We start from the raw sequence: 23,327 nt of genomic DNA on the forward strand, positions 1-23,327 counted from the left end.
AATAAATTAGAGCATCTTTTGGGGGGGAGGGAATTCAGCGGATCAGTGTCTTAGAGGAGCTTTTTTTTTTTTTTTTTTTTTTTTTTTTTTAGAGAGAGAAATCATATAAAATAAAATGAAATAAAACAAGAAGGAAGGTAACCAGCTGTTAGAGGGGGAAATAAGGCAGATAAAGGAGCGGGGAGAGAAATTAATTGCCAACCAGGAGGAGTTGGACTGTATTTTTCAAAGGTGGGGGGAGTGGAGCACACACCTTGAGGAGGAAAGCGAGAAAGAAAAGAAAAAAGCAAGTGGAAGGGGGGGCTCGCCCAAGAAGGGTGAACAAGAAGAAAGTCGAGGCGCGGAGGCTCCCAAAGCTGGCAGCTCCGGGCGGCGGTGCAGGGGCGAAGGGGGGGCGGGGGGGACCGTCGGACATGCGGCTCTGGAGTTGGGTGCTGCGCCTGGGGCTGCTGAGCGCCGCGCTGGGCTGCGGGCTGGCCGAGCGCCCCCGCCGGGCCCGGAGAGACCCGCGGGCCGGCCGCCCCCCGCGCCCCGCCGCCGGCCCGGCCACCTGCGCCACCCGGGCGGCCCGCGGCCGCCGCGCCTCGCCGCCGCCGCCGCCGCCGCCGCCGCCGGGCGGTGCCTGGGAAGCCGTGCGCGTCCCCCGGCGGCGGCAGCAGCGGGAGGCGAGGGGCGCCGCCGAGGAGCCGAGCCCGCCGAGCCGGGCGCTCTATTTCAGCGGGCGCGGCGAGCAGCTGCGCCTCCGGGCCGACCTCGAGCTGCCCCGGGACGCGTTCACGCTGCAAGTGTGGCTGCGAGCGGAGGGGGGCCAGAGGTCCCCGGCGGTGATCACAGGTAGGCGAGGACGCCCAGACGGGCGCCGCACCGTCCCCGTGGCCCTGGAAGCGCGCGGGTGCCTGGACGCGGGTGGCGGGCGGGTCGGGGGCTTGCGGGTGTGTCTGTGGGGCAGCCACCTCGGGAGCCTCACTTTGTCCCATCTGAGGAATGGGCACACGGGGAAGGTGTCGCTGCCTGCCCCCCAGCCACCGCGAGCGGAGTGGGGAGCGTTCCAGGCGGCTGGAGACCCTGAGTTGGAGAGGGCTAGTCCCCGGGGAGCCTAGCGCACGGAAGCAGTTCTCTGCATTGTCAGACGGACTCTGTCTGGGTTGGAGAGGGAGGGGAGGATGACCCAATTGGGTTGCATGTAAAAGGAAGCTAGGGGACCATTGATTTCTCTGACTTTTTGGTGGACGTAGCCCCCTGGATTGGCCCCTTCACCCTGGAAGCTGGCAGGGACGATGTTGTTGTGATCACCAGACTTAGAAGTCCTCGAAGTGCCCCAACGTCGCTCTGTTTGAAACCTGTCTCTGGGATCCACCTCCCTTGTCCCCCAAGTCCCCCAACACACACCGCAGCCCCACGCACTGTCCTCCCATATCTTTGCTTTTAAAGCCCGTTGCCTGTTACTCGGAATTGGGGAGAGACCTTCCTAACACACACTTCGCCAGCTTTCTCCAGACCCCGCTGCGAAATGGGGCGCTTTTCTCATTTGGGACTTTTATGAGCCCGTAATGAATTTGAGTTCTCCCTCCTTACCCTCCCTCTCTCTCCCCTACGCAGCAAAGCCCATAGTGAAACCGGACACTTAGCGAGGGTTGCAAACCTTAGAAATGCGCCAACATTCATTTTTCCCCCTCTAAATGAATCTGTGGAAATGCCTTTAATAAAACCAGCGGGTGGAGGGGGCGGCGCTGGAGGAGAGAATGAAAGTTTTGCTTCTTCTGTCTGGGAGATTCCCTTTCTGTACACTCTTGCCATGTCCTGGGACGTCTTAAAGTGAGAGTAGGGGTTCCCCCTTCGCTGCAAGCCAGCAAACGTGTGGAGGCGTTTTGCGATCCCACCCCCTTACACACACTTTCTTAGAAGGGAAAGCTCGAGAGCTCTTCGGACAGTCAGCTTCTTTCTCTCCTTGGCTTGGACTTTTTCTGACAATGTGCTGACGATCCTATTTCCATGAAGTCCACTTCAGGGAACCCAAACTCTGCTGCTGTACCAAAAAGATGTCCCCTCAAAGCCCGTACTTTCCAGCTACCAAAGGAGAGCAAGAACGACTCCCCCAACACACACAACTGACGTCATCGTCATCGCTTGCTATTTTCCCTTTTTTCCCGGGAAAGGAGAAGGAAACCGGGCTCAGTCGCTTTTAGCTCCCCTAGTCAACCAGAGCAGGATATAATATGGAACAGAAGAGACAGTATTCAAAATAATAATGACGACAGTGATAATTCAAGGATGTGGTGTGTACTTCTCCTTTTTTATGCATATGAAAAGCATTCTGCTGCTTGGAGGTGATTTAAAAAACAACAACCACAACAAAAAAAAATAGACCTGGTTTTTCTGAGCCTTTACCTGTCCTACCGGTGATTTGGAGCATTTCCCCTCTGAAGAGGAGAACCCAGAGTTATTTAGGTATCATAAGTGAAGGGGTATATGTGTTTGTGTGTATGTGTGTGTGTGTACACACACACACACACACACACACACACCTGGGATTCCATGGGAGATTGCTTTATGTGTCTATAACTCAGACAAGGGTCTCTTCACATGCGTACTCTTGATACTCATTCACTCTTTTCACACAAAGATTGTTGCAGTAAAATACTTTAATTGGATGGAGGATGTTAAGCTATTATTGCTTGTATAAAATGCCTGGTCCATTTTATGTGTGGAAATAACATTCCTCTCAAAAAGGAACAAAAAAAAAAAAAAAAAGGCACTGCTGTTGTATAGCCCCAGAAAGCCAGGAGCTTTTCTCCGGAGGATTCTGGTGGATTTTTTTTTCCCTCCCCTACTTGAGTCTGAGCCAGATTTGGCGGTGTGTAAACACCTGGCCCAGAGCCAGAAAAGACTCCTTCTGCAGTATCCTCTACACGGTACAGACTGTTGGAGGAAAAAGAACCTGCTTCTCCTTGAATTAAAAAGCAAACAGAAGTGCTTTTCCAGCTCCCTCCTGGTTGTATGCTGGGGCTGGGAGAGGCTGGACACTCAGGTGGGTGCAGGAAGTCCATCCTTGAGCAGGGACCTCAGGTGCCCAGTTGGCTGCCTGACCTCTGCTGGCTTTCTCTGGCTGGGCGTCACCACTTTCACAGGAATCCCTGGTCACCTATCTTGAGAGCAGTCATCGCTCAGCAGGGACTACACTGCTATTTCGGGCAGAGGGCTGCTTGCTGACTTGCTGTCAGGCCAAGCTGCCTTACATCACTCTTTGCTGCAGGATTCAATTGGGTTTCATAAAGGTCTAATTTTACGGTGCTGTTAACCAGGTCTGTCGTCTGCCAGGGGCAGCCCTTGCCACTCCCTGTAGGCTGGGGGTGCTCCCTGATCTGCTGGCCTGGGATGCTATTTCCGCCCAGGTTCAAACTTCAGGGACACCAGTTCAGGCCCTCTTCTGAGAGGCAGGGGAAACAGTGAAGGAGCAGTTTGCTTCTGAGGCTTGGAAAACATGCCTTTCATTTTTCTAAAAGGGAAGGAGAGGGGAGAAAAAAAAAAAAAAAAATATATATATATATATATATATATATATATATATATATATATGAAGGTTTATGCAGGTAAAAACAAAGACAAAGTTAGAAAGTGCCTGCTTGCATGCTCTGGGGACCCACTAATGATGAATGGTCTTTAGGATTGAAGAATTCTTTAAGGCTTCTGTGAGAAGGGTCCTCAGAGATTACCCAAGCTAGTCAGTCATCCTTTATGCCAGATAGGGAGAGACACAGAGAGGGACCAGGTGGGTGCTGGCTGGCACAGCTAGCTCCTCAGTAGCTTCTTCAGTGACTTTCAGCCTTGCCCCCTACATGCTGAGAGTACATAGCTCATAAACATCATCTCCTCTCACCCCACACAGACCCACCACCCAGATGCAGCCTTCAGCCTTCCTGCTGGCACAGTGGGCTCCCTTTCAAGTTGGCCTGGGCTTGGGGCTTGTTTCTGACACATCCCTTTGCTTTTGTATCACACGGTGCAGGATCCAGACCCCTGCCCCTCATCCCCATCTGCGCCCCCCACACATACACCTCTCCAGTCTGAAAGAAAGAGAAAGAAAACAATAGACTCAATTTGCTCCGTGGAGCGGAGGCCCTGAGCAGCAGTTAATCTTGTTAAAGTTTCTCCTAACCTGTTAGATAAGTGAAATGTGGACCCCACAAGTGTTGCCCGCCTCCCAGCCCCAGTCCCACTCCCCTTCCCTGGAATTCCTACTCAGAAGGAGAAAGGGATTTCCCTACCTCCCACCCAGCACCTTGGCTCGCCTTTTCTCTTGTTAGAACTGTTGGAATGGATTAAGTTTGCTGGTTTCCCTCCAGAGTCTTCATCCCTCCCATCTGCAGCCCCTGCTTCATACTTCTCACTCTACCTCTCAAAAAGAGTTGCACCAGGTTTTATGAACTTCATCTATTAACATGGCTCTCCCTTAACATCTATGATCCCACCTGGTATCTAGAATACCGCAGTGGTTAGAACTCAGTTTCAGCAGGCAGATCACCTACAGGGGAATCCACTCTTGCCCTGGACTAGCTGTGTGACCTTGGGCAAGCCAGCTGACTGTTCGGGGCTTCAGCCTCCTCATCCACAGAGTAAAGGTGGGGTAGGCACTTATCACCTAGGGCAGAATGAACTTGAAGTGAGCTTGTGCTTGGAAAGTGCTTAGAATCAGACTTGGCATGCAGAAAGTGCTTGACAGATTTCATTCTTATTAGTAGATGTGATTTTTCAAATATTTCAGTCCTGGCGTTTTTACAGGCAAGAAGGAAACCTCCTCTCTTGGGTGCCTGAAGGGTGGCAGACTCTGCTGGGGGCATGGCCTTCTGCCAGAGCCTTTCACCCTCAGGACCACCCTGGGAGATGGACATCATTGCCCCTTCTTTATAAAAGAGGAGTTTGCATCTCAGAGACTTGTAGTGACTTGGATGAAAGTCCCACAGGTCTTCTAATGGGCAGGGCCCACATGTGAACTCAAGTTCCAAGTGCTTGCTTCCTGTGTCAGCAGAGAAGGGACTTGAGTACCCTTCCTTAACCCGGCTGCAGAACATTTCCATTCCATTTGGCATCTCTGTGCTGACGGCATATCTATAGATTAAAGAGGATGAGAAATAGGAATAAGTCTCACTTGAAAATTTTGAGTTGACTTAACGTATCTGTTTTTCTTTTCACATCAAATAATCTGATGGACCAGGCTTGGAATTTCTCTTTCCATTCTTGCTGGGTGATCCAGTTGTCATTTCATCTCTTTTTTGCTTGGTTTCCTCCTCTGTAACATGGGCATAATGATTTCAGCATCTTTCAATGAGAAATATGCAGAGAGCACCTCACATTGTCCCAGCTTGTATTAGGGATTCAGTCAGGGTGGCTGGATCTTGTTTATAACCACATCCCTCTCTCCCAGTTGGTCAATTTGGTCTTGTGGAAGAAGGACTCATTTGTGCATTTTTAGGGCTTCTCTTCTTGAGTTACTGAGGAGTCTTTCGAGAGTAGACACTGGAACGTGGAGAGCAGTTAGACTCCTTCAGATCTGTTCTTTTCACTGTGATCCCTTCCTTTTCCTGATGGAGATAACCTCTTGCTAGTAAGAGCCAAAGAAGGCCCAGAACCACTGAGTCCTGTATCTGGGGAAATCAGTGCCACTGAAGGAGAGCATGTAGCACCGGGAACCAAAGACAGACAGAAGCCACAGATCTACAGTCACATGCTTCCTTTTCCTTCCCCAGGTGTTCTCCAAACTCTCATTTTCTCCTGTACTGCCATTCAGTGGGCATATGGGGGTGGTGGAGACTGTAGAACCTAGGGAAGAACCTTCCATTGCCCCCTGCACAGAGGCAGGCCACCTTGAGGTCCAGAGGCAGGGAACTCAGGAGTGTGGGGGGAATCACCAGCCCAGGCCTAGACCTGGCAGTTATCTTGATCAAGCAGCTCACTGCAAGGGGGAAGCTGAGGACCAGGACATGGAGCGTGAACAGTATTCACAGACCACCCCTCTTAAAGGGGCTTAGGAGATCTTTTGATCCATTAGATACCATTCCTGGCTGCAATTAAAGTCAACAGCTTTTAAAAGCATCTCTCAGCCCAGGCTACCCTCCAGGGATCCTGATGTCATGGCCTAGGGTTGACCTGGGAACTGGTGTTTCTCAAAGCTTTCTCCAGTTATGTGGGAGGATTATCATTGAGGAGAATCACAAATCTAGTCTGATGTGCCCTGGTTGTGCAGGTGGAAAAAGTGAGAATCAAAGGGGAGGTGACATCACCTGTTCACTGAGCTGGTTACTGACTGAGACTTCAGAGAAATCCAGCCATCCCAGCTCTGAGTTGTCCAACGAGAAGGGACTCTTCTTCCATCCTGAGTCCCCCTTGCTCACCCCAAAGTGTGGGTGCCGTGGGCCCTGACAGCCCATGCCTTCTCCTTCCAGTACTTTCTTGAAAGCATGAATTCCTCTGCCAGTGGGCCACACACTGAGTTCCTTGCACCTGATTTCAAGTGAAGCCCAGGGGTTTAAAAAGGGAAGCTCAGCTCGGAGGCATTTACCACTTTGCCCTGAGCTGGTCCTGTGAGAAGGCGTGTGTCCTATTATCTAAAATCCCCTCAACTTGGGGTCACTCTGAAGCCAGTTCTGCCTTCAGGAGTCTCAGATAAGGAAGAGAGAGGATCCCAGGACCCTAGGTAGGACTCATGAAGGCAGAATCCCTCCAGTGTGCCCCTGGTCATCGGCAGCTTCTCTAGGAGGTAGTTCCCTCTCCCTCCCTGTCTTCCTCTTACTGCATTGAGAACTCAGCTTCATACCTTGATGCAGTTTCTGGAAAGGTTCAACTGAGATCCTGACGTCAGTAACTCAGAACTGATTTGAAAGGTTTGGCCTCTTGGGTGGTTTGAAGAGCTGAAACTGAGGATCAGAAGGTCAGAGTTCAGGTCCTGGCTTGATGTCCTCTGAGCTGTGTGACCTGAGGCCTTGGGGAGAGGTTTTCAGGTGTGGTTCTTTTCCCAGGGACCAGGTGTGACCATGGCAGGGAAAGCTCTCAGCTGAGATCAGAACCCCATGCACATGTCAGCACAGTGAGGAGGAGCCAGAAGGTGAGATGTGAGGGAGTTGCGCTGTCAAGGTCATTCCTAGACAGGTGCCTTTATTATCATGGTTCGCACTGGGGATGATAAATAGTGATCGAGTTAGCACCTTCTCTTGCCTGTGACCTCACTGGAGTCCTTTGATGTTGGCACTTTACAAGTCCGCCGAACCCTGCCACTTACTGCTGTATGACCTTGACAACTTACTGCTCCTGCCTGGGCCCCAGGGTTTTCAGGCTGCAAAAGGAAAGGTAGGGAAAGAACAGGAACTTTTACACTGTGCCCCCACAATCTCAGGGAAGGGGAGAGGCTAGAGAGCCAGCCTCCACCTCCCCCACTTTCCCTTCACTTCATTCTGCTTAAATTGTCATTCTTTAAAATTACCTTTGGAAGAAACATTCCTCTGTTCAAGGAGTTTGAAGGAGCAGGGGCTGAGCTTAGGGAGTTGTTCATCTTGATGGCTGTGATTATCATGTTGTTTTAAAAGATTCTAACTTGTTATAAATGCTTATCAAAGTATTAATGGATTAAATATATCTATTTTTTTCAAAAAGCTTCAGAAAAAAAAAACAAATAAAAACAAAGGAGTTTAGGGGTAAGAGTGAGGAAGGTGAAAGAATGATTGGCAAACTGACTATATTCCTTAAAGCCAGGTTATGGAGACTTGGGACTTTCATACATTTTTGTCTGTGCTTTTTTTTTTTTTTTTTTTGGCATGTGATGAAAGATAGTCATGATAAAAAAATTACAAAAATTAAAAGTACCTGAGAGCCACAAGAGGAGGTGACATCTTAGATCACTGTAGGTTTGTGAGCTGATGTGTTTGCAGATTCAGAGATTGAAGCTTGGTGAGGGTCAGGGACTTCCGCAAGGTCACACAAAGATTCACTGAAAGTCATGGTACAGTCCAGGCTCCACACACTGGGAGCCCCTCCCATCCTGTACACCTGCAGATGGGTTAACCTGTCCATCCTCAGAGAGCTGGAGGGAAGAAAAGTAAAGAGGGAGGCTTAGGAGGGCCAGGCAGAAGGGGCCAGCATAGGTTTACTGGGTAACAAGCTTTTGAGTGACAGAATCCTTTGCCTATGGCATTGCCCTATATATTGTGAAACATGTAGCATCCTCAGCCCTGCCTGTAAGAATCCCAGTAAGATCTTCTGGTCCTTGTGAAAGTCCAAGATGTTCTGTAACAATATCAACAATAACAACACACACACATACACACACACACACTTTCTCACACATACTCCTGGTTTTCATTTCTCTTCATTTCCAACTATTCAGGGAAGCTTCTAGAGCCTTTGACAGCTGTCTAGAGCCCTGGGGGGAGGAATTGCAGAAGCACATGTTTATTGGGGAACTGTTTTGTGGTATTTGATCATAGAATTCAGGAGTCAGACTGCCTGGGTTTGATTTCCTGACTGTTGCACCTGCTGGTGGCACAACCTTGAGCAAGTTATTTAATATCTCCAGGCTCTACTTTTCCCATCTGTAAAGTGCGGATGATACTGGTTCCTATTTCATGAGGTTGTTTTGAAGATTAACTGGGCCTCCATGTGGAAAATGCTTAGTAATGGAATCTAGAGCATGGAGTAACTCAGCAAATGTTAACTCACATTGGTACTTTGTGTGTCTGACCCTTACCACACATAGTTTCTAATTCTCTGTAACTCTAGGAATTAAACATGCTTATCTCTGTAGGCAAAGCCAGGAATTACCTTTCCTTCCTTTTCTACTCAGGAAAGATTTATTAGTATCTTAACGTTAAAAAAATTAAATTAAAATGAGAGGCAAACACAGTATATAGATTAATGTTTTGTTTTCCAAAAGCAATGTGTGTACTCATAAAAGAAAAATGTAAGAAATAGATAAAAACAAGGGACAATTAAATTTGTTTATTCCCTGTACAAGTATTCAACAGTTTTTTTTTTTTTAATTTCCTGCTTTTTGCTCTATATAGTTTTAGGCTTTAAAAACTCTTTTTATCCTAAGGGGGTTTATATTCTGGGCAAGGGATTGGTGTGGGAGTTGGAAACACAATAAACAAGTACACCTGTATATCACATAATGCCAGGTGAATGTTTATGCAGCAAAATAAAATCCTATCTAGGGACTGTTTGATAGAAGGACTCAGAAGGAGTAAGGTTTGAATACGGGGGTCAGGAAGGTTGTCCTGAGAGGTAGCCTTGGGGAACAGATGTAAGAGCAGACTCTGAGCTATCTCAAGACAGAGCAGTGCTCTATACACTAGGAGACATCCGTTCTAGACCCAGCCCTTCATTACATTAGTGTAACTTGGGGCAAGTCACTTTCCCTCTCTGAGCCAATTTTCCTCATCTGAAAAATGGGAGTGTTTTCAGTTTATCTACCTGGGTACTAAATACTCTTCTAGTAGATGCCTTTTAAGGTTCTGTAATCCTGATCAGCATGGTCCAAAGACAAAATTGTGAAATCAGCAACCAACGCATTCTTCTTCCTTTTGGGCACATTTTCCTCCACTAGGTGGTGTCTGTGCCTGTCACCCTCAGGGGCAAAGTGCCCGCAGATGAATGTTGGCCCCCATGCCAACTCTCATCCCAGAAAGACCTGGTTCTCTAAGGTCTCGTCGACTGGCCACACTTCAAATGTTACTTAGTCTTAGGAAGCAAAATCCCTGTAAGACCAAAGAAACTGTGCGAGAGTCAGATGCACTCGTTTAAGCCACGTGTATCATAGATGTGGAACTGAGGGTTGGTGAGGAAAGGGCTTGCAGAGTGACTATCAGTGTCCATCAGTGACCAATCTGGGTGAGACTCTTTGTCTTCTAAACCCTAGGCCAGGGCACAGTCTGCTGCTCCTCTATTTATTTCTGAGTTCTTTCCATCAATTAATTACCATGTCTCTGCTGAGGTATACCATTTATCTCCAAACTCTGCTGAACTGAAGATTCATAGATCCAGCTGTCCCCTGGGAATATCTACATGCCCTCCAAACTCAACACGTTTGAGTTGAATTGAATCATCTTTCTTACAAAATTCCTTGTGTCCTTACCTTGGCTGGTGTTGCCAATTTTAGAATGTTGTCCTCAGTATTTACTCAGCTCTCAAACCCCATCCATTCTTTCTGAACATTTTGTTAACTGAGTCGTTTCCTTCCTTTCTGTGATTAATTCCCTGGTATGGTGATGTCCACATCTCTGAGCCTCAGCCCCTCTACCCACTTCAGTTTAGCCTTCAACACTGGACAGCCAGATTGTTCTAAAATGCAAATCTGACTCTTCTACTCCTAGATAAAGACTCTTCAGTGACATATGAATTATTTGAAATTCTCCCAAATACATAAGGCTTTTTATTGTCACTTACTTGGCTCATCTTCCTCCGGTATTCCCGTGTACCATTTAAAGAATACTTAAGCCTGTACAGGATTCTGCTCACGTTTCTTCTCTTCTGGGAATCCCTCCCTGACCCTCCCAAAGTATAACTGATTTCCCCACCTCTCTTATCCATCTGTCTTATTATACTTTCTACATTCTTATATCAAAACACCTGGAATTCTCTATCACATTTAATTCTTCATCACATTTAATTTAATTGAGTTCTCCATCTCAACTTCTCCAGTGCTTAGCAGAGTGCCTGGCATATAAAAGAGCTATATGTGTTTTTGTTTAATGCATGGATGAATGGCTAAGAGAACCAGCTGAATATCTAATGATTCTGGGAGAAAGAGTCCAGGAACCCCAGGCATGTTGCATTACGTAACCAAAGCACATGACCTATTGCGTGTGCCACAGTCAGAAACATTACACAGTGGTTAATTCCATTTCCCCTTGAGCAAAGAAGTCAGAAGGGAATAGAAATCTGGTCTTACAAAACAGAGGGAGGAGGGGAGCAGTGTATTTAAGGGCCTCCTCAGCTCACATTGTGGCCTTTCTAATCCAAGCCACATTTTGGCCTTCGTCTTCCCCTCTCAGACCCTGATCTCTTTTGCAAAGCATTTATTTTTTGTCTGCACTGCAGCACCTAATCCTAAATCTGCTCAGATTTCCCCTCTCCCCTTTATCACTACCTCACTGGGCCTCTAGTGTCCTGGCACTGGTATCTGCTGCTTGGGTTTTCATCCACTTCCCTCCTTCCTGATGGGGGCCTTTCTGTCTTGATCTTGTGAGACTTTTTGGTCTGGAAAAAAATCCTCTGTTCACTGTTTTTATACCCTTGGGGGAGAATACGCATTTTCAGCAGTAATGACAGTAATAAAAGCACTAGCTTATAATGAACACTTACTATGTGCTGGTACTGTACAGAGGGCTGCACTTTATACCCTCTGAAGTTGAGTTAGAAAGTCCCATGACTTTACTAAAGGACCCATAGTGAACAGGTGGTGGAACTAGAATTCAAATCCAGACCAGTTGAACTTTATCTCTGTCTGTTCCCAGGGCTTGCCATGTTGCTTGGATAACCCAGTAAGTGTCCCATGATAGGGTGAAATACAGGAAAGAAAATGTGAATGAATGAAGGAATCTGAACAATAGTGCCCCTAGTGGCTAAATGCACATATTTTAAAAGAGCGTTTATCGAGTGAACAAAAGAAGCAAGAAGAAAAGAAGAGAAGGATGGAGGAAGGGGAGGGTAAAGGGAGAAAAAATTCAAATGCATATCATAAGACTGTAAAATGATTGACCGAGAAATCTCTATTTTGTGCACTGTGCATTTTATTTGCAGGTGACTTTTGAACAGAAAGAACATTTACATCCACCAGAGCATCCCCCACCTTTAGGTAGTCTACTGGGGGAAATAGCTTATTTCAAAGATGCTGTGTCTGCCAAAAAGTTTTTTTTGGGTTCCTCTTTAGAGACTCAGAGCCTGAGGCATGTTACCCCAAATGTGCTCAGTGGAGGCACACTGTCTTCCTCTGACATTATGAGGCAAATCTGGGACGTATGTTGGGGGCCAGGCTGCATGAACTATGGAATTCTGAGTGGAAGACTGACTTTGGAATGTCAGGGCTGCTTTGTGATGTGGCTGTCACTGGAGCCCATCAGACCCTGGCAAAGCCTCTGGTGAGCTCCCAGGATAATTCCTTTACTAAGCAGCTCCACTTAACTGGTTAGATCTGAGTTGCTAAAGCAAACACAAATAGTATCTTTCTCACTCCTTTCCCAGATTCTAGATCTGAAGTGACAGAAGCAGCTTCATCAAATCTGCCCAGTTTACCAATGGGGAAACCGAGGTCCAAGCAAGTTAAATTTGCTTGCTAAGTAAGCTGAGTTTACTTGAGTCAGGTTAAGTGGCAAATTTGCAGCAAAATTGAAACTGGAATTCAAGTCTCTTGATTCCTAAATTACTCTTTTCCTTTGTGATGTGGGATGGTTATGGGTTGACATTAGTGAGCTTTTTAGAAACGGTGTGGCTGTTCAATAACTTAAACATTTCTTAGGTGTCAAACCTCTGTCTTAGACATCCTGTGAGGTTCAGTTGGAGATAGAATGTTATTAGGAATGGAAAATCTTCCCCCCTTCCTCCCTTTCTTCCTTCCCTTTCCATCCATTCATTTATTTATTTCATTGGTTTTGAGGCATCTTTTTATATCAAACTGAGCTAAGAAATGGGGGTTAAAAAAGAAGAACAAGGCACAGTTCCCTCCCTTGAGGAGCACCAGTTGTGGGGGCGGAAGCAGCCTGGTAAACAGATATATGACATCATGGAACAACTATAACTAAGCAATTAATAGAGTCCTGGGGAAGCTCAGGGAGAAGCACTGCATTGTGGAATACCCATCCTTATCTTGGGGACTGGAAAGTTCTCTGTAATTTCAAAGGCATGAGAAGTCTCATCCACTTAAAAGGATCACAGGATTTGTTCATGTACTAGGTGTAATGGATATGTTTGCAGGTGTAGGACCTGCCTTGTATGTCATTTTAAACATAGAACCATAAACAAATGAGAGCACTTCTTTATCCTTGCCTCTGCTGTGGACATTGACCCACAGTAGCTTTTAGAAATATGGTGTTAGGAAGTATTTGGACCATTTAATCCATTGCCATATTAACCAAGTCCAGACAGCCCCTTATATTCCTCCCATAAAGCATTTACTGCACTCTTTTATGGTTGCCTTCAGACCCATCTGTCACTCAGACTTGTCTCTGAGCTCCTTAGAGCAGTGGTTGTAGCTGAGTAAGAGGCACACAGTTGTAATCCCATCAACTTGGGAGGCTAAGGCAGGAGGGTCACACATTTGAGGCCAGCCCAGGCAACTTGATGAGACCTGGTCTCCAAACAAAAAATAAAAAGGGCTGGGGTGTAATTCAATGGTAGAGTACCCCTAGGTTCAATCCCCAGTACCGAGAGAGAGAGAGAGAGAGAGAGAGAGAGAGAGAGAGAGAGAGAGAGAGAGAGAGATCATTTCTGTCTTCTTCTCTGCATAATTTAATTAAGCACAGTCCTAGCCACATCAATAGATGTGAGTAAGCATTTTTATATGAGTGAAATGATTTGGAGATGACTCTAAATAAGGAGAAAGACAGGGTGACTGAAATAGGGTGTGTGAAGGAAAATAATTGATAGTGTGGACCTTAGGAAGGACCACACATAGAGGGAAGATACATTGTGAATGGCTTTGGCTGTTAGCTGTGGCCCTGACCTCTCTGAGCACTATCTGCTAGCTGTAGGACTCTTCCCCTCCACTCTCCCTCAGATTTTCCCAACCCATCCCTGGAGAGGATTGCTGAGGTCCCAAGTATAACTGTACAAGATAAGGGGATATGCCCCTGCATCTTCAGCGACCCCTGCCTGTGTCCCAGCAACTTCTCCCCATCTGAGAGTAGGATGATGGTGTCTTCCATGCTCAGTGGCACCTGCCCAGAGCTAGGCACACTGCAGGGTCTAACAAATATTTTTGAGTAGACACCTGAGTGGATAAATAAACATTTACAGGTTGCCTCGTCCAGACTGCTCAGCTCACAGTTGGGGAATCTGAAGGCAAAAATCATCCCAGGTTTCACCCCAAGTTAGGTACTGGAGTGAAGGACTGGCGTAGTTTCCCTGACCATTTCTTCTACCTATCATCATGTTCTGGGGTTTGAACCCTGCTCCCTTGAACTTAAATGCAAAGACTTGAGATCACTGAATCCTGTCATTACATAGAATACATCCTTTCCTTTATATCTGGGAAGACTGAAGTCCAAGGAGAGGAAGATATTTGTTCAGGGTCCAACAGTGTGGTAATGACAACACCAAGGTTTCCAAAACAAACCAAGCTCTGCATGTCTCCATAGATGAACAAGTATTTAGTGTGTTCCCAACACTATTAGATGTGGTAGGAAGTAAGACAGTGCAAGTTTCCTTCCCTTGTGGACTTTGTATTCTCATGAAGAGGCGAGAGAGGTGTGTGGGAGGGGGGATAACCCAGTAAACAATGGTGAGAAATTATATCTTGATTGTGAGAAATCCTAGGAAAAATAAAATAGGATGCTATAGAAAATGAATGGGGTAGAGGACCACTGGTTTGAATAGTGAGGCTGGGGCTTCACTGACAGAGGAGAAAGCAAGGCACGTGAAGAGATAAGTGACAGGTGTTAGGGAGAAAGAGTGAGAGATGCTAATGAACAGACCAGGGACCAGGCCAGTTCCACAAGTGTGCAAGTGTGCATGTGTGTCTGACCTCAAAACAGCCCAAATCATGGGATCCGAATTTTAATCCAGGTGTGTGAGGAAGTTCTCAGAGGGCTCCAACCAATGGAATTGCAATATCTGATGCACCATTTGCAAAGATCACTCTGACCACTATCTGGAGAAAGGATTCCACAAAGCCAGGTGGGGAATCTCAATTACAGCATTGTCATATGTGAGTTGATTGCTGATATCATTATTTTTGTTATCATTTTTTATTTTGATTAATATCATTAGCATTTATTTTCTAATACCAAGTGCCAACTAAAACACCTGAATAGCATTCCTATTTTAGATCAACAGAGGGCCAGGGGATTCTCGCCCCTGTTGAGAAGAGGTTTGCGAATCTCATGACATTTTTTTGTAAAAAGTTGAGGTCATACACATTTTTCTGGAGTCCACAGTTTTCACAAGTTTTTTTTTTTTTCCAAGGGACCTATGGTTTCCAAAGAGTGACTTAAATGCTGAAAAACAGGGGGCATACCAGGTCATTTCCTGAAGCTTGTTCCCAGCTCTCAAATCTGAACACTGTCGGGGATCTGTGAAAATAAGAATGTTGATGTTGAGCTGTCATATTGGACTGAGGAATTGCACTTTCCTTCATCTGTACCCTTGATGGAGTAAATAGAATTCAGAGCTTTTTTCCCTCAAAGGAGGAATTAGTTTATTCCTTAGAAATATAATCTACAACTTTGTTTATTCAAACTCTGGTCTCTGTGTTTCTGTGAGATTTTAAATAGGCAAGTTCACTTCTAATGTGGCCTGAAATGGTCTAGCCTGTAATTGTTCCCTGTGGACTTTTCTCGTTAATCCATGAATCCAACCATCCATAACTCACCAACCCTCCCTCTCCCTTCCTTCCTTCCTTCCTTCCTTCCTTCCTTCCTTCCTTCCTTCCTTCCTTCCTTCCTTCCTTCTTTTCTTCCCTCCTTCCTTTCCTCCCTCCCTTCCCATCCATCTCTCCCTCCTTCCTCTTTTCCTTCCATCCATGTATGCATCTATTTACTAGGTTTGTGCTAGAGTTGAGGCAAGAGTTAGGAGACTCCCAATTCTAGATTTTATGATACTGTGAGTCCTTTAAAAAAATTTCCCTGAAACATTCCACTGAATCCTACACTTCTACAGAGTATAGTTTGAAAACCATTCACTTCAGAAGTTGAAAACTACTTTGAAAAAAAAAAATAAAGTGTTCTGCCTGCACAGTTATATAATTATAAGTATTCCCTGTGGTGCTCTGAGTCTCAATCTAGACTACCAGAGGGTCCTTTACCAACACTAACATTTTAGATCAATAACCACTTCTACCCTAGGTCAGCAGGTGGTGGGAAACCAATAGAGATTGTGAAATGGAGCCCTGCTCTTAGGGAAAGGGCTGGGTTCACAGGTGGGAGCATCGAAGAGAGCTGTCAGCCACTTGGCACCAGGGCGCTCTCTGTCCACAGCCTCCCAAAGCCCTCGCCCAGGGATGCTGAGCCTTCAGATCCCTGTGTGCCTCTGGATGTAGGATGTGGCAGGAAGCCCTCGTGGTATGGGGTTGTTTCAGTTTCCGAAGCATTTTCGACATGTACCTATCATATTCCCACTCGCCTTGTAAAACAAGCATTTACATTCAGTACAGTGAGGTCTTTGTATTCTCAACAACAAACACATGGTCTAAGGCTCTCGGACATAACCTGCCTTTTTCTCTAGCCCCCACCCCACCCCCCACTCCATCTGCCTTTACAAAGCCCAGTGTCAGCAGAAATATCTGTTTACAAACAAGGGCTCCAAGAGAACAGTATCAGTAGCTCAAACAAGCTCTGAAACATGCCCCTGGTTTTGTCCTTGGAATCCTTGTGAATGGCATGTATCGCTGGCAGCAGCTTTACAGAAGGCTTCTGTCTTTCCATCTGTCCTCATATCTGGCTTTCACTGTCTCCTTCCACTTACTCATTAAAGCCAGGAGGAGCCTGGACTAGAGAGGCAGTGGAGGCTGGCCTGCACCTCGTGAGTATCTGAGAGATAGAGCCCAGACAGGGGGAGTTGTTTGCAAACAGTAAAACAAACCCAAACACACCAAGCCTGCAGTGCCTTCTGAAGCAGACGCTGGTGGAGGAAGCTGATGTCTATAATAGTCACAGTGACATGTGGCTCTAGATCATTTTTCTAGGATCCCCAGTGACTGAAGTGATGCTATAGCCACTCTGCTGAAAGTGAGTCTGCTGTAGCTCCCTATTGCTACACATAGTAATAATAAAAGCTACCATATTTAATACGTGATTTTGTCCAGGCACTGTCTTAAATATTCTATATGCCTTCACTTTAATCCTCCTCCCAGGTGATCCTCTGATGTAGGTATTATTAGTATCCCAGTTTTCCAGATGATGAGAGATGAGGTATGTCATGTGAGTTTCCCTAAGTCTGTAGAAAGTAAGTGGTAGAATCAGTTCTCATACTCTAGCCACTCCCCGCAAAACCTCCCCACAGTGGGTTTCAATGCCTGAGCCTCACATTCAACTTACTGTTCAACCTGTTTCCTACCATAACTTTTCTTAATTTCTCCCGATAGAACCTATTACCCTCAGCATCATGGACATTTTGAAATGAATAGTACCTTGTTGGGGTGGGGGCATTACTGGGCATTTGGGGATATTTAGCAGCACCCCTGGCTTCCACCCACATGCAGCAGCAACCCTCCCCCCAGTTGTGATGAACAGAAATATCTGCAGACATTGTCAGACATCTGCCACCAGAGGACAAAATCTCCACTGGTTGCCAACCAGTGACTTACCCGAGTTCTTCAGATAAGACAAAATTACTTAATGTTCCTGAAACACATGTTCCCACCTCCAAGCTTCTTCACATTTGGATTCCCCTTGACCATGCAGTGACCTTGGCCTCCTCCTCCTCAGTCTTCTCTGCCCTATAGTCTGTTTCTTCCTCAACCTCTTATACATCTTGAGGGGAAATACTACCTTGTCTGGGTTACTGATTTACTTGCTGTTTTCATAGTTTAAAAATGCCCAACACTTCTAAACTTTTTATTTAGAATCCCATAAGGAGTCTATAGGAGGTCTTGAGTTAGTTAAAAACTCAATCTGTTCTATGCATTCAGATTGCTATTGGGTTTCCCATGTGTCAGGTTGCAAGGTAAACTCTAAGGGTGTAAAGTCCTCACCCTTTAAGGAGTTTATGTGATGGATTAAAGGGCTGCAAGGGGACTTAGGCATCAGCTCTGCGTCCTCTCCCAGTTGAATAAGATGGGGGAACTCAGAGGCAGAAGGTAGATGAAACTGAATCCAGGTCCACTAGAGACCAGGATCAAGGCTGAGAAACCATCCTCCACCTAGCAAAACAGTATCAACCTGACATCCGAACAAGCACTGAAATGCCATTTACCCATCACTATAAGAGGTCTCTCAAGTCGAGTTATAATTCACCATTTCCAAGGAGATGTCATAAGAACAGAAAATTAACAGCTAGTTCGAAAAAGTCTCTCAGCCCCCTCCAAAATTTGCGTTTATTTCACCTTATTTATTAATACATCTGGATGACTCCAGATCACCAAATGAGCACTTGGTGGGGCATCGTGTGGCATTACTCCTGACTGTCAGCTCTGTCATTCTATGAAGGGGCCACCATATCATCCCTTGCTAATGATCCCCACCTCCCATCAGCTCTCTTCTTCAATACCCACCAAAGATCCCCTGCTGTCTATGGAATAAACCCCAGGTCATTCACAGGTCTTTGCAGCCCTAGCTGTTCAATTCCTCTCTGCTCCTCTGTTCAGCCTCGCCTCCCTTAGATGCAAACATCTTCCGTGTCTCCATCTCAACCTGGAGATGATTTCACAGCTTTGCACTCCACCTTCTTCCCAGCTGCTTCTAATCCACCCAAATCCTGTACCTCACCAAGGTGCTGCTCTGTTAAAAGTCACACAGGAAAACTTCCTTGAGCCTTCTCATCAGAATCAAGGGCTCCCTCCACTGAGCCATTTCCTAGTACCTCTGCTACAGAACTTGATTTTTTTAGACTCTATTTATTTATCATTAAAAAGGGCCCTTCCTCCTCCTACAGTCAGTTTCCCCCTGTCTGAGCAGCATAATATAGATGGCAAAAACTTAAACTCTGGATTCTGATGGCCTGGAGTTGAATCCCGACCTCTGTCACTCAAACTTGGGCCGGTTATATGGACTCTGAATCTTGGTTCTTTCATCTGCCTGGATCATTGACAGGATTTTCCATGTTAACTCATGCAAAGAGCTTAGGACCCTGCCTGGCACAAAGATGGCATTGCTCTCCCTGTCTCAGAGAGGAACTGGATGGCAGCAGCCCTGCGAGGTGGAGATCTACTTATCTGGCCTGGACCTTTTCTTACCTCCCTTTGCTGTCTTTCTCTGCATAAGGTTCACCTCCTTCTGTTGGTCGTGATGAGGTGATGGCAGGCTCTCCTGAGAGAGGTGCTTTTGTTTCCAGAGCTCGGCCCACATGGTCTGGGGTGCATTTTTACATAACATGCTATGGGCCTGTATCAGGCATGGGATTGATGTCATTTGACTTGCCCATGGGGGAATCTTCTCCATTTCTCTCTGCTCCTCGGGTTGATTACAGGTGTCCTCTCCTAATGCCATTTGATAGGTGAGGACTCTTGGTCCAGAAATGGAAGGAGGCTGGCTCAACCTTTAGGCAGATTTGGCACCATGCCTGAGGTCCAAAGTACTTTTAGGGTCCACAAAATTGGATTAATTTATTTTAACATCAGAATTTAAAATAATAGCATAATAATAATGCATATATAATAATGAATCTGGCTTCTCAATTGTATTCGTCTTTATGCCAATGAAATCATTAGGTGTAAGTCTATATCTCTATCCATACACACACACACACACACACACACACAGAGGAAGGGACATCCAAAGACCAAAAAAGAAAATAAAAAAGAATTCTACAGCCCATGAAAGTTATATTGCCATGAGGGATGTAAAGAGATTTGCCTGGGATCCATAGTATGTTAAAGACAAATCAAGGCACAAATTTTATATTACCCCCAATTCAGAAATATTTAAATATTTAAATTTGGATATTTAAATATTTGCATTTGCAAGAAAAGCCCTAGAAGTTATTTTGCCATAGTCTCTCTCCTTTGGGGAGATGAGAAAATGAACACCAGAGAGATGGCACAACTTGCCTGGGGTCACATGGCTTCCTAAAGGCAGCTTGCAGCTAAATTGTGTTTTCCTGTTTCTCCTTTTACTATTTTGCACAACTGAATCTAATGGCTACAGGATCCAGCCTCCCAACTCATAGAAGGGAAAAGTGAGGGCCAGGCTAGAAGGGGCTTCCCCCTGTTGCCAGGACATCCACGATTTCCACATCAGGACTTTTATGCCAGTACTGGAAGAATTGATTGAAACCTCAAAATTAACTTAAATCAGGTTTCCTCACAAGCTTTAGGCACATATATCTTTCATTCAGCAAATGCTTGTCGAGTACTTACATCCAAGGTACCAAACAGAAGGTTCTAGATGCAGAGTGGTGGCAGACATGTACTCATTATGCTCATGGACTTGTAGTCTAATTGAGTAGACAGTCATTGGAGAGTGACCTCCAAAATGAATCAAACTGTTAGCAGTGGTAATTGCCATGAAGGGGAAACAAGACCAACAACCAAACACCCCCAAACAGTGTTAAGATCTGAGAAAGACAGGTGAAAAAAATAAAAGTGCCTGCCCTCAAAATTACTCATGTGAGTTATGAAGAAACGGCCACATGTTGTATGCCTGGTGCATAAAGATGCATGGGCCAGAGACTGACTACATCTGTGTCAGAGGAAGCAGATGGCAGGGGCCCATCGTGTTTATGTGCTGAAGATACAGACTCATGTCTTCTAAAGTGATAACACTGACGTTAGTCTTCAAGATTGAAAAAGAGAGAAGACAGAGATAACAGGGAGGCATTTCTACTTGGAGGAAACAGTGTGGCCAAAAGAGAGGGACCCAACCATCATCTGTCTGCACCCTTAAAAACAAGATAAGATTAGTTTCTGAAATGCAAAGTGAAAGTTGGTCTTGACCCCGAGATGATAAAAAAAAAAGATTAGTTTGTCTCTTTGGGGGGAAGAGTGAAAAATGGGATTTTAGGAAGATGAATCTGGTGATGCTTTATAGATTGTGTGGGGGTGGGATAAAAGGACTGGAACATGGGCCAGTCAGGGGATTTCCAGTAATGGTGGTGATGTGTTGAGCATCAAATGTATGCTTTCCAGTACATGATATCCCCAACCCTTTGTGGTGGGTAATAGCATATTAATTTTACCAAGTAAGAAAAGAAAGGATCAGACAAGAGTTAGGACTTGACTGTATCTCATACTATATGATAGCAGAGCTAAATTTGAAACTGCGACTCACTCCCCATCTTGAAAAGCTAAATGAAAAGCTAAGTTCCTGTGGGCTTAGGAACCTGTAGATAGAATGCTGTAGCCACAGAACATGTAGATCAATAAGTGTAGTCAATATGTAGTCCATAAGATGTTGAGTACCTACTAAGTGTTTCCATTATTCGAGGCAGTACAGATTACATTCACCCTTGCAAACATCTCACACACACACACACACACACACACACACACACACACCACATGCATGTGCATGAACACACACTATTACACACAGGGATAAAATTGGAGTAGTCAAGAAGGTCCAAGTTATGATTAAAGCAAAACTGGGAGGAAGTCATCATGTCAGGAAAGCCTCCTTTCCTTCTCCAGTGATGCAAACGACCATCACTGTCTCAATCTCTGGAATACCAATAGTGTTGGTAGCATTACATTGATCCATCAGTGGCTTTGGAGATCTATGCAGAATATCCTTCTGAGCTTATTGGTTACACTTCTCTCTTCTGTTTTCTCCAATTCTCTCCTGGTTGTGGTTGTTTCTGGGTGAATTTGGTCATTCTTATTCTTATACACCCATACTGAAACCCGTTTCTTGGGTGCTTATTTTATGCCAGGCACTTTGCTAAATGTTCTGTGAATGCTGTTTTATATCCTCCCAACCAGAGCTGAGCTGACATCATGTCGGAGCCAGGACTTAACAGAGCTATGTTTGCTCCCAAACTGTGCTTTTAATCATCAGACTGTCCATCATGCTTGCACTGAAGCAAACACCCTCACATGCACTCCTATATTCCCTCCTTTATGCATGCATACATACAAGCATTGCATTAACATTAATTAGTGCTTTCCATGTACCAATCATTGTGCATCCTCTAAGGATACCAAATTGTCACTTGCCTCCTGGAACCTCCCTTGCCCTGTGTTCATTCAGAGCAATGATTGTTTTTTTCTTTTTTGTGGTACTGGGAATTGAACCTGGAGTCTTGCATATGCTAGACAAGTGCTTCACCATGAGCCACATTCCCAGCCTCATTCACAGCAATGATCCCACTTGGAAACCCCAATACAGAGAATCACTTTTCTTTCTAAAATGACTTCTTATATGGACAGATGGATGGTGCTGGTTCTGATTGGAATGGATTGCACACACACTGCTCTACAACTTCAAATTCTCTGCCCTTAGATTAATGTAGAGTTATGGTATAAATCTGTTTAGAGCATGAGTGGAGATGGTGAGATTATCACTCAGGGTTATTTCATGAGGCAAGAGGAGGCGGTGCAGAGGGCATCGATATGTGCTGGGTTTGGAGCTAAGGCTCAAATCCTGGCTTTGCCTCTCACAAGCTGTGTGACACTGGCAATTTCACTGCCTCTCTGGAAGCTTCACTTTCCCCATTAGTATGAACGAAATCATCATTTCTATCTTGTCTCCTGTAGAGAGCATTGAGAGAAGCAAATGAAAGAAAGTTGCTTTGTATATTCCATAATTTCAAAGAAACTTAAGATTCTTCTGTATTATTATAACTAACAATGCATAATTAATATTAGGTAGACTTAAAAATTAACTATATGAAAAATAAATATTCAACTGAATAAAAAAAAGAATTCTTGCTTATAATTTCCACAGTATGTTGGTTAAGTTTTAGCCTTAGGATCAGAGAGCTGGGTCTAATTCTATTCCTGTTCCTACAGTTCAGGTGACCTTTGCCAAATCATATGCTGCTCTCTGAGTCTCAGTTTCCCCTCTTGTAAAATGGGACAAAGAAAACTTATTTCATTAAACAGTTGTAATCACTTTAATGAGATGATACATGTAAAGTTCTTGACCTTATACATGGCACATCATGAATGGCGGATATATTTATTTCTCAATAGGTACATGTAGCTATGTCTGGCATTAGAACAAATCAGAGTAGCAATGCTAGGGATAGTATAAGGAGGTGGTATGGTAATAATAGGGCTTCCTAATTGCAAAATACCAGCTCCTATTATATCTATATTGCATCAACAGAAGGACCAGCTCTAGCTAGCACTCAGCGAGATGTACAACTATTAAAGTAGAAAAAAAAACTGGAAATGCTGCTGCCCTCCTCTTCCCCCTGTTTCTTTGTCTTTTTTCTTCATCTCCTCCTCTACGTCCTTTTTTAAGTTGATATGCACCAATTTCATTGACAATGTGTGAAAAAAGAAAGCAGTGAGCGTGTGTCTCGATTTCAGA

At 45.2% G+C, this 23,327-nt stretch overlaps 1 protein-coding gene across 1 annotated transcript in view; it reads left to right on the forward strand.

Moving 5' to 3' along the window:
- The first annotated feature begins 413 nt into the window (after nt 1-413).
- Pappa (pappalysin 1) overlaps nt 414-23,327 on the forward strand; it is a 232,771-nt gene continuing 209,857 nt past the window's right edge. Inside the window, exon 1 of the mRNA XM_046451913.1 lies at nt 414-834. Within this exon, the coding sequence (XP_046307869.1) occupies nt 414-834 (421 nt within the window). The remainder of the gene's footprint in view (nt 835-23,327) is intronic.

The sequence above is a fragment of the Marmota monax genome, unplaced genomic scaffold (assembly GCF_021218885.2).
Source record: "Marmota monax isolate L192 unplaced genomic scaffold, Marmota_monax_Labrador192_F-V1.1 WCK01_AAM20220418_F8-fsc00020, whole genome shotgun sequence".
NCBI lineage: Eukaryota > Metazoa > Chordata > Mammalia > Rodentia > Sciuridae > Marmota > Marmota monax.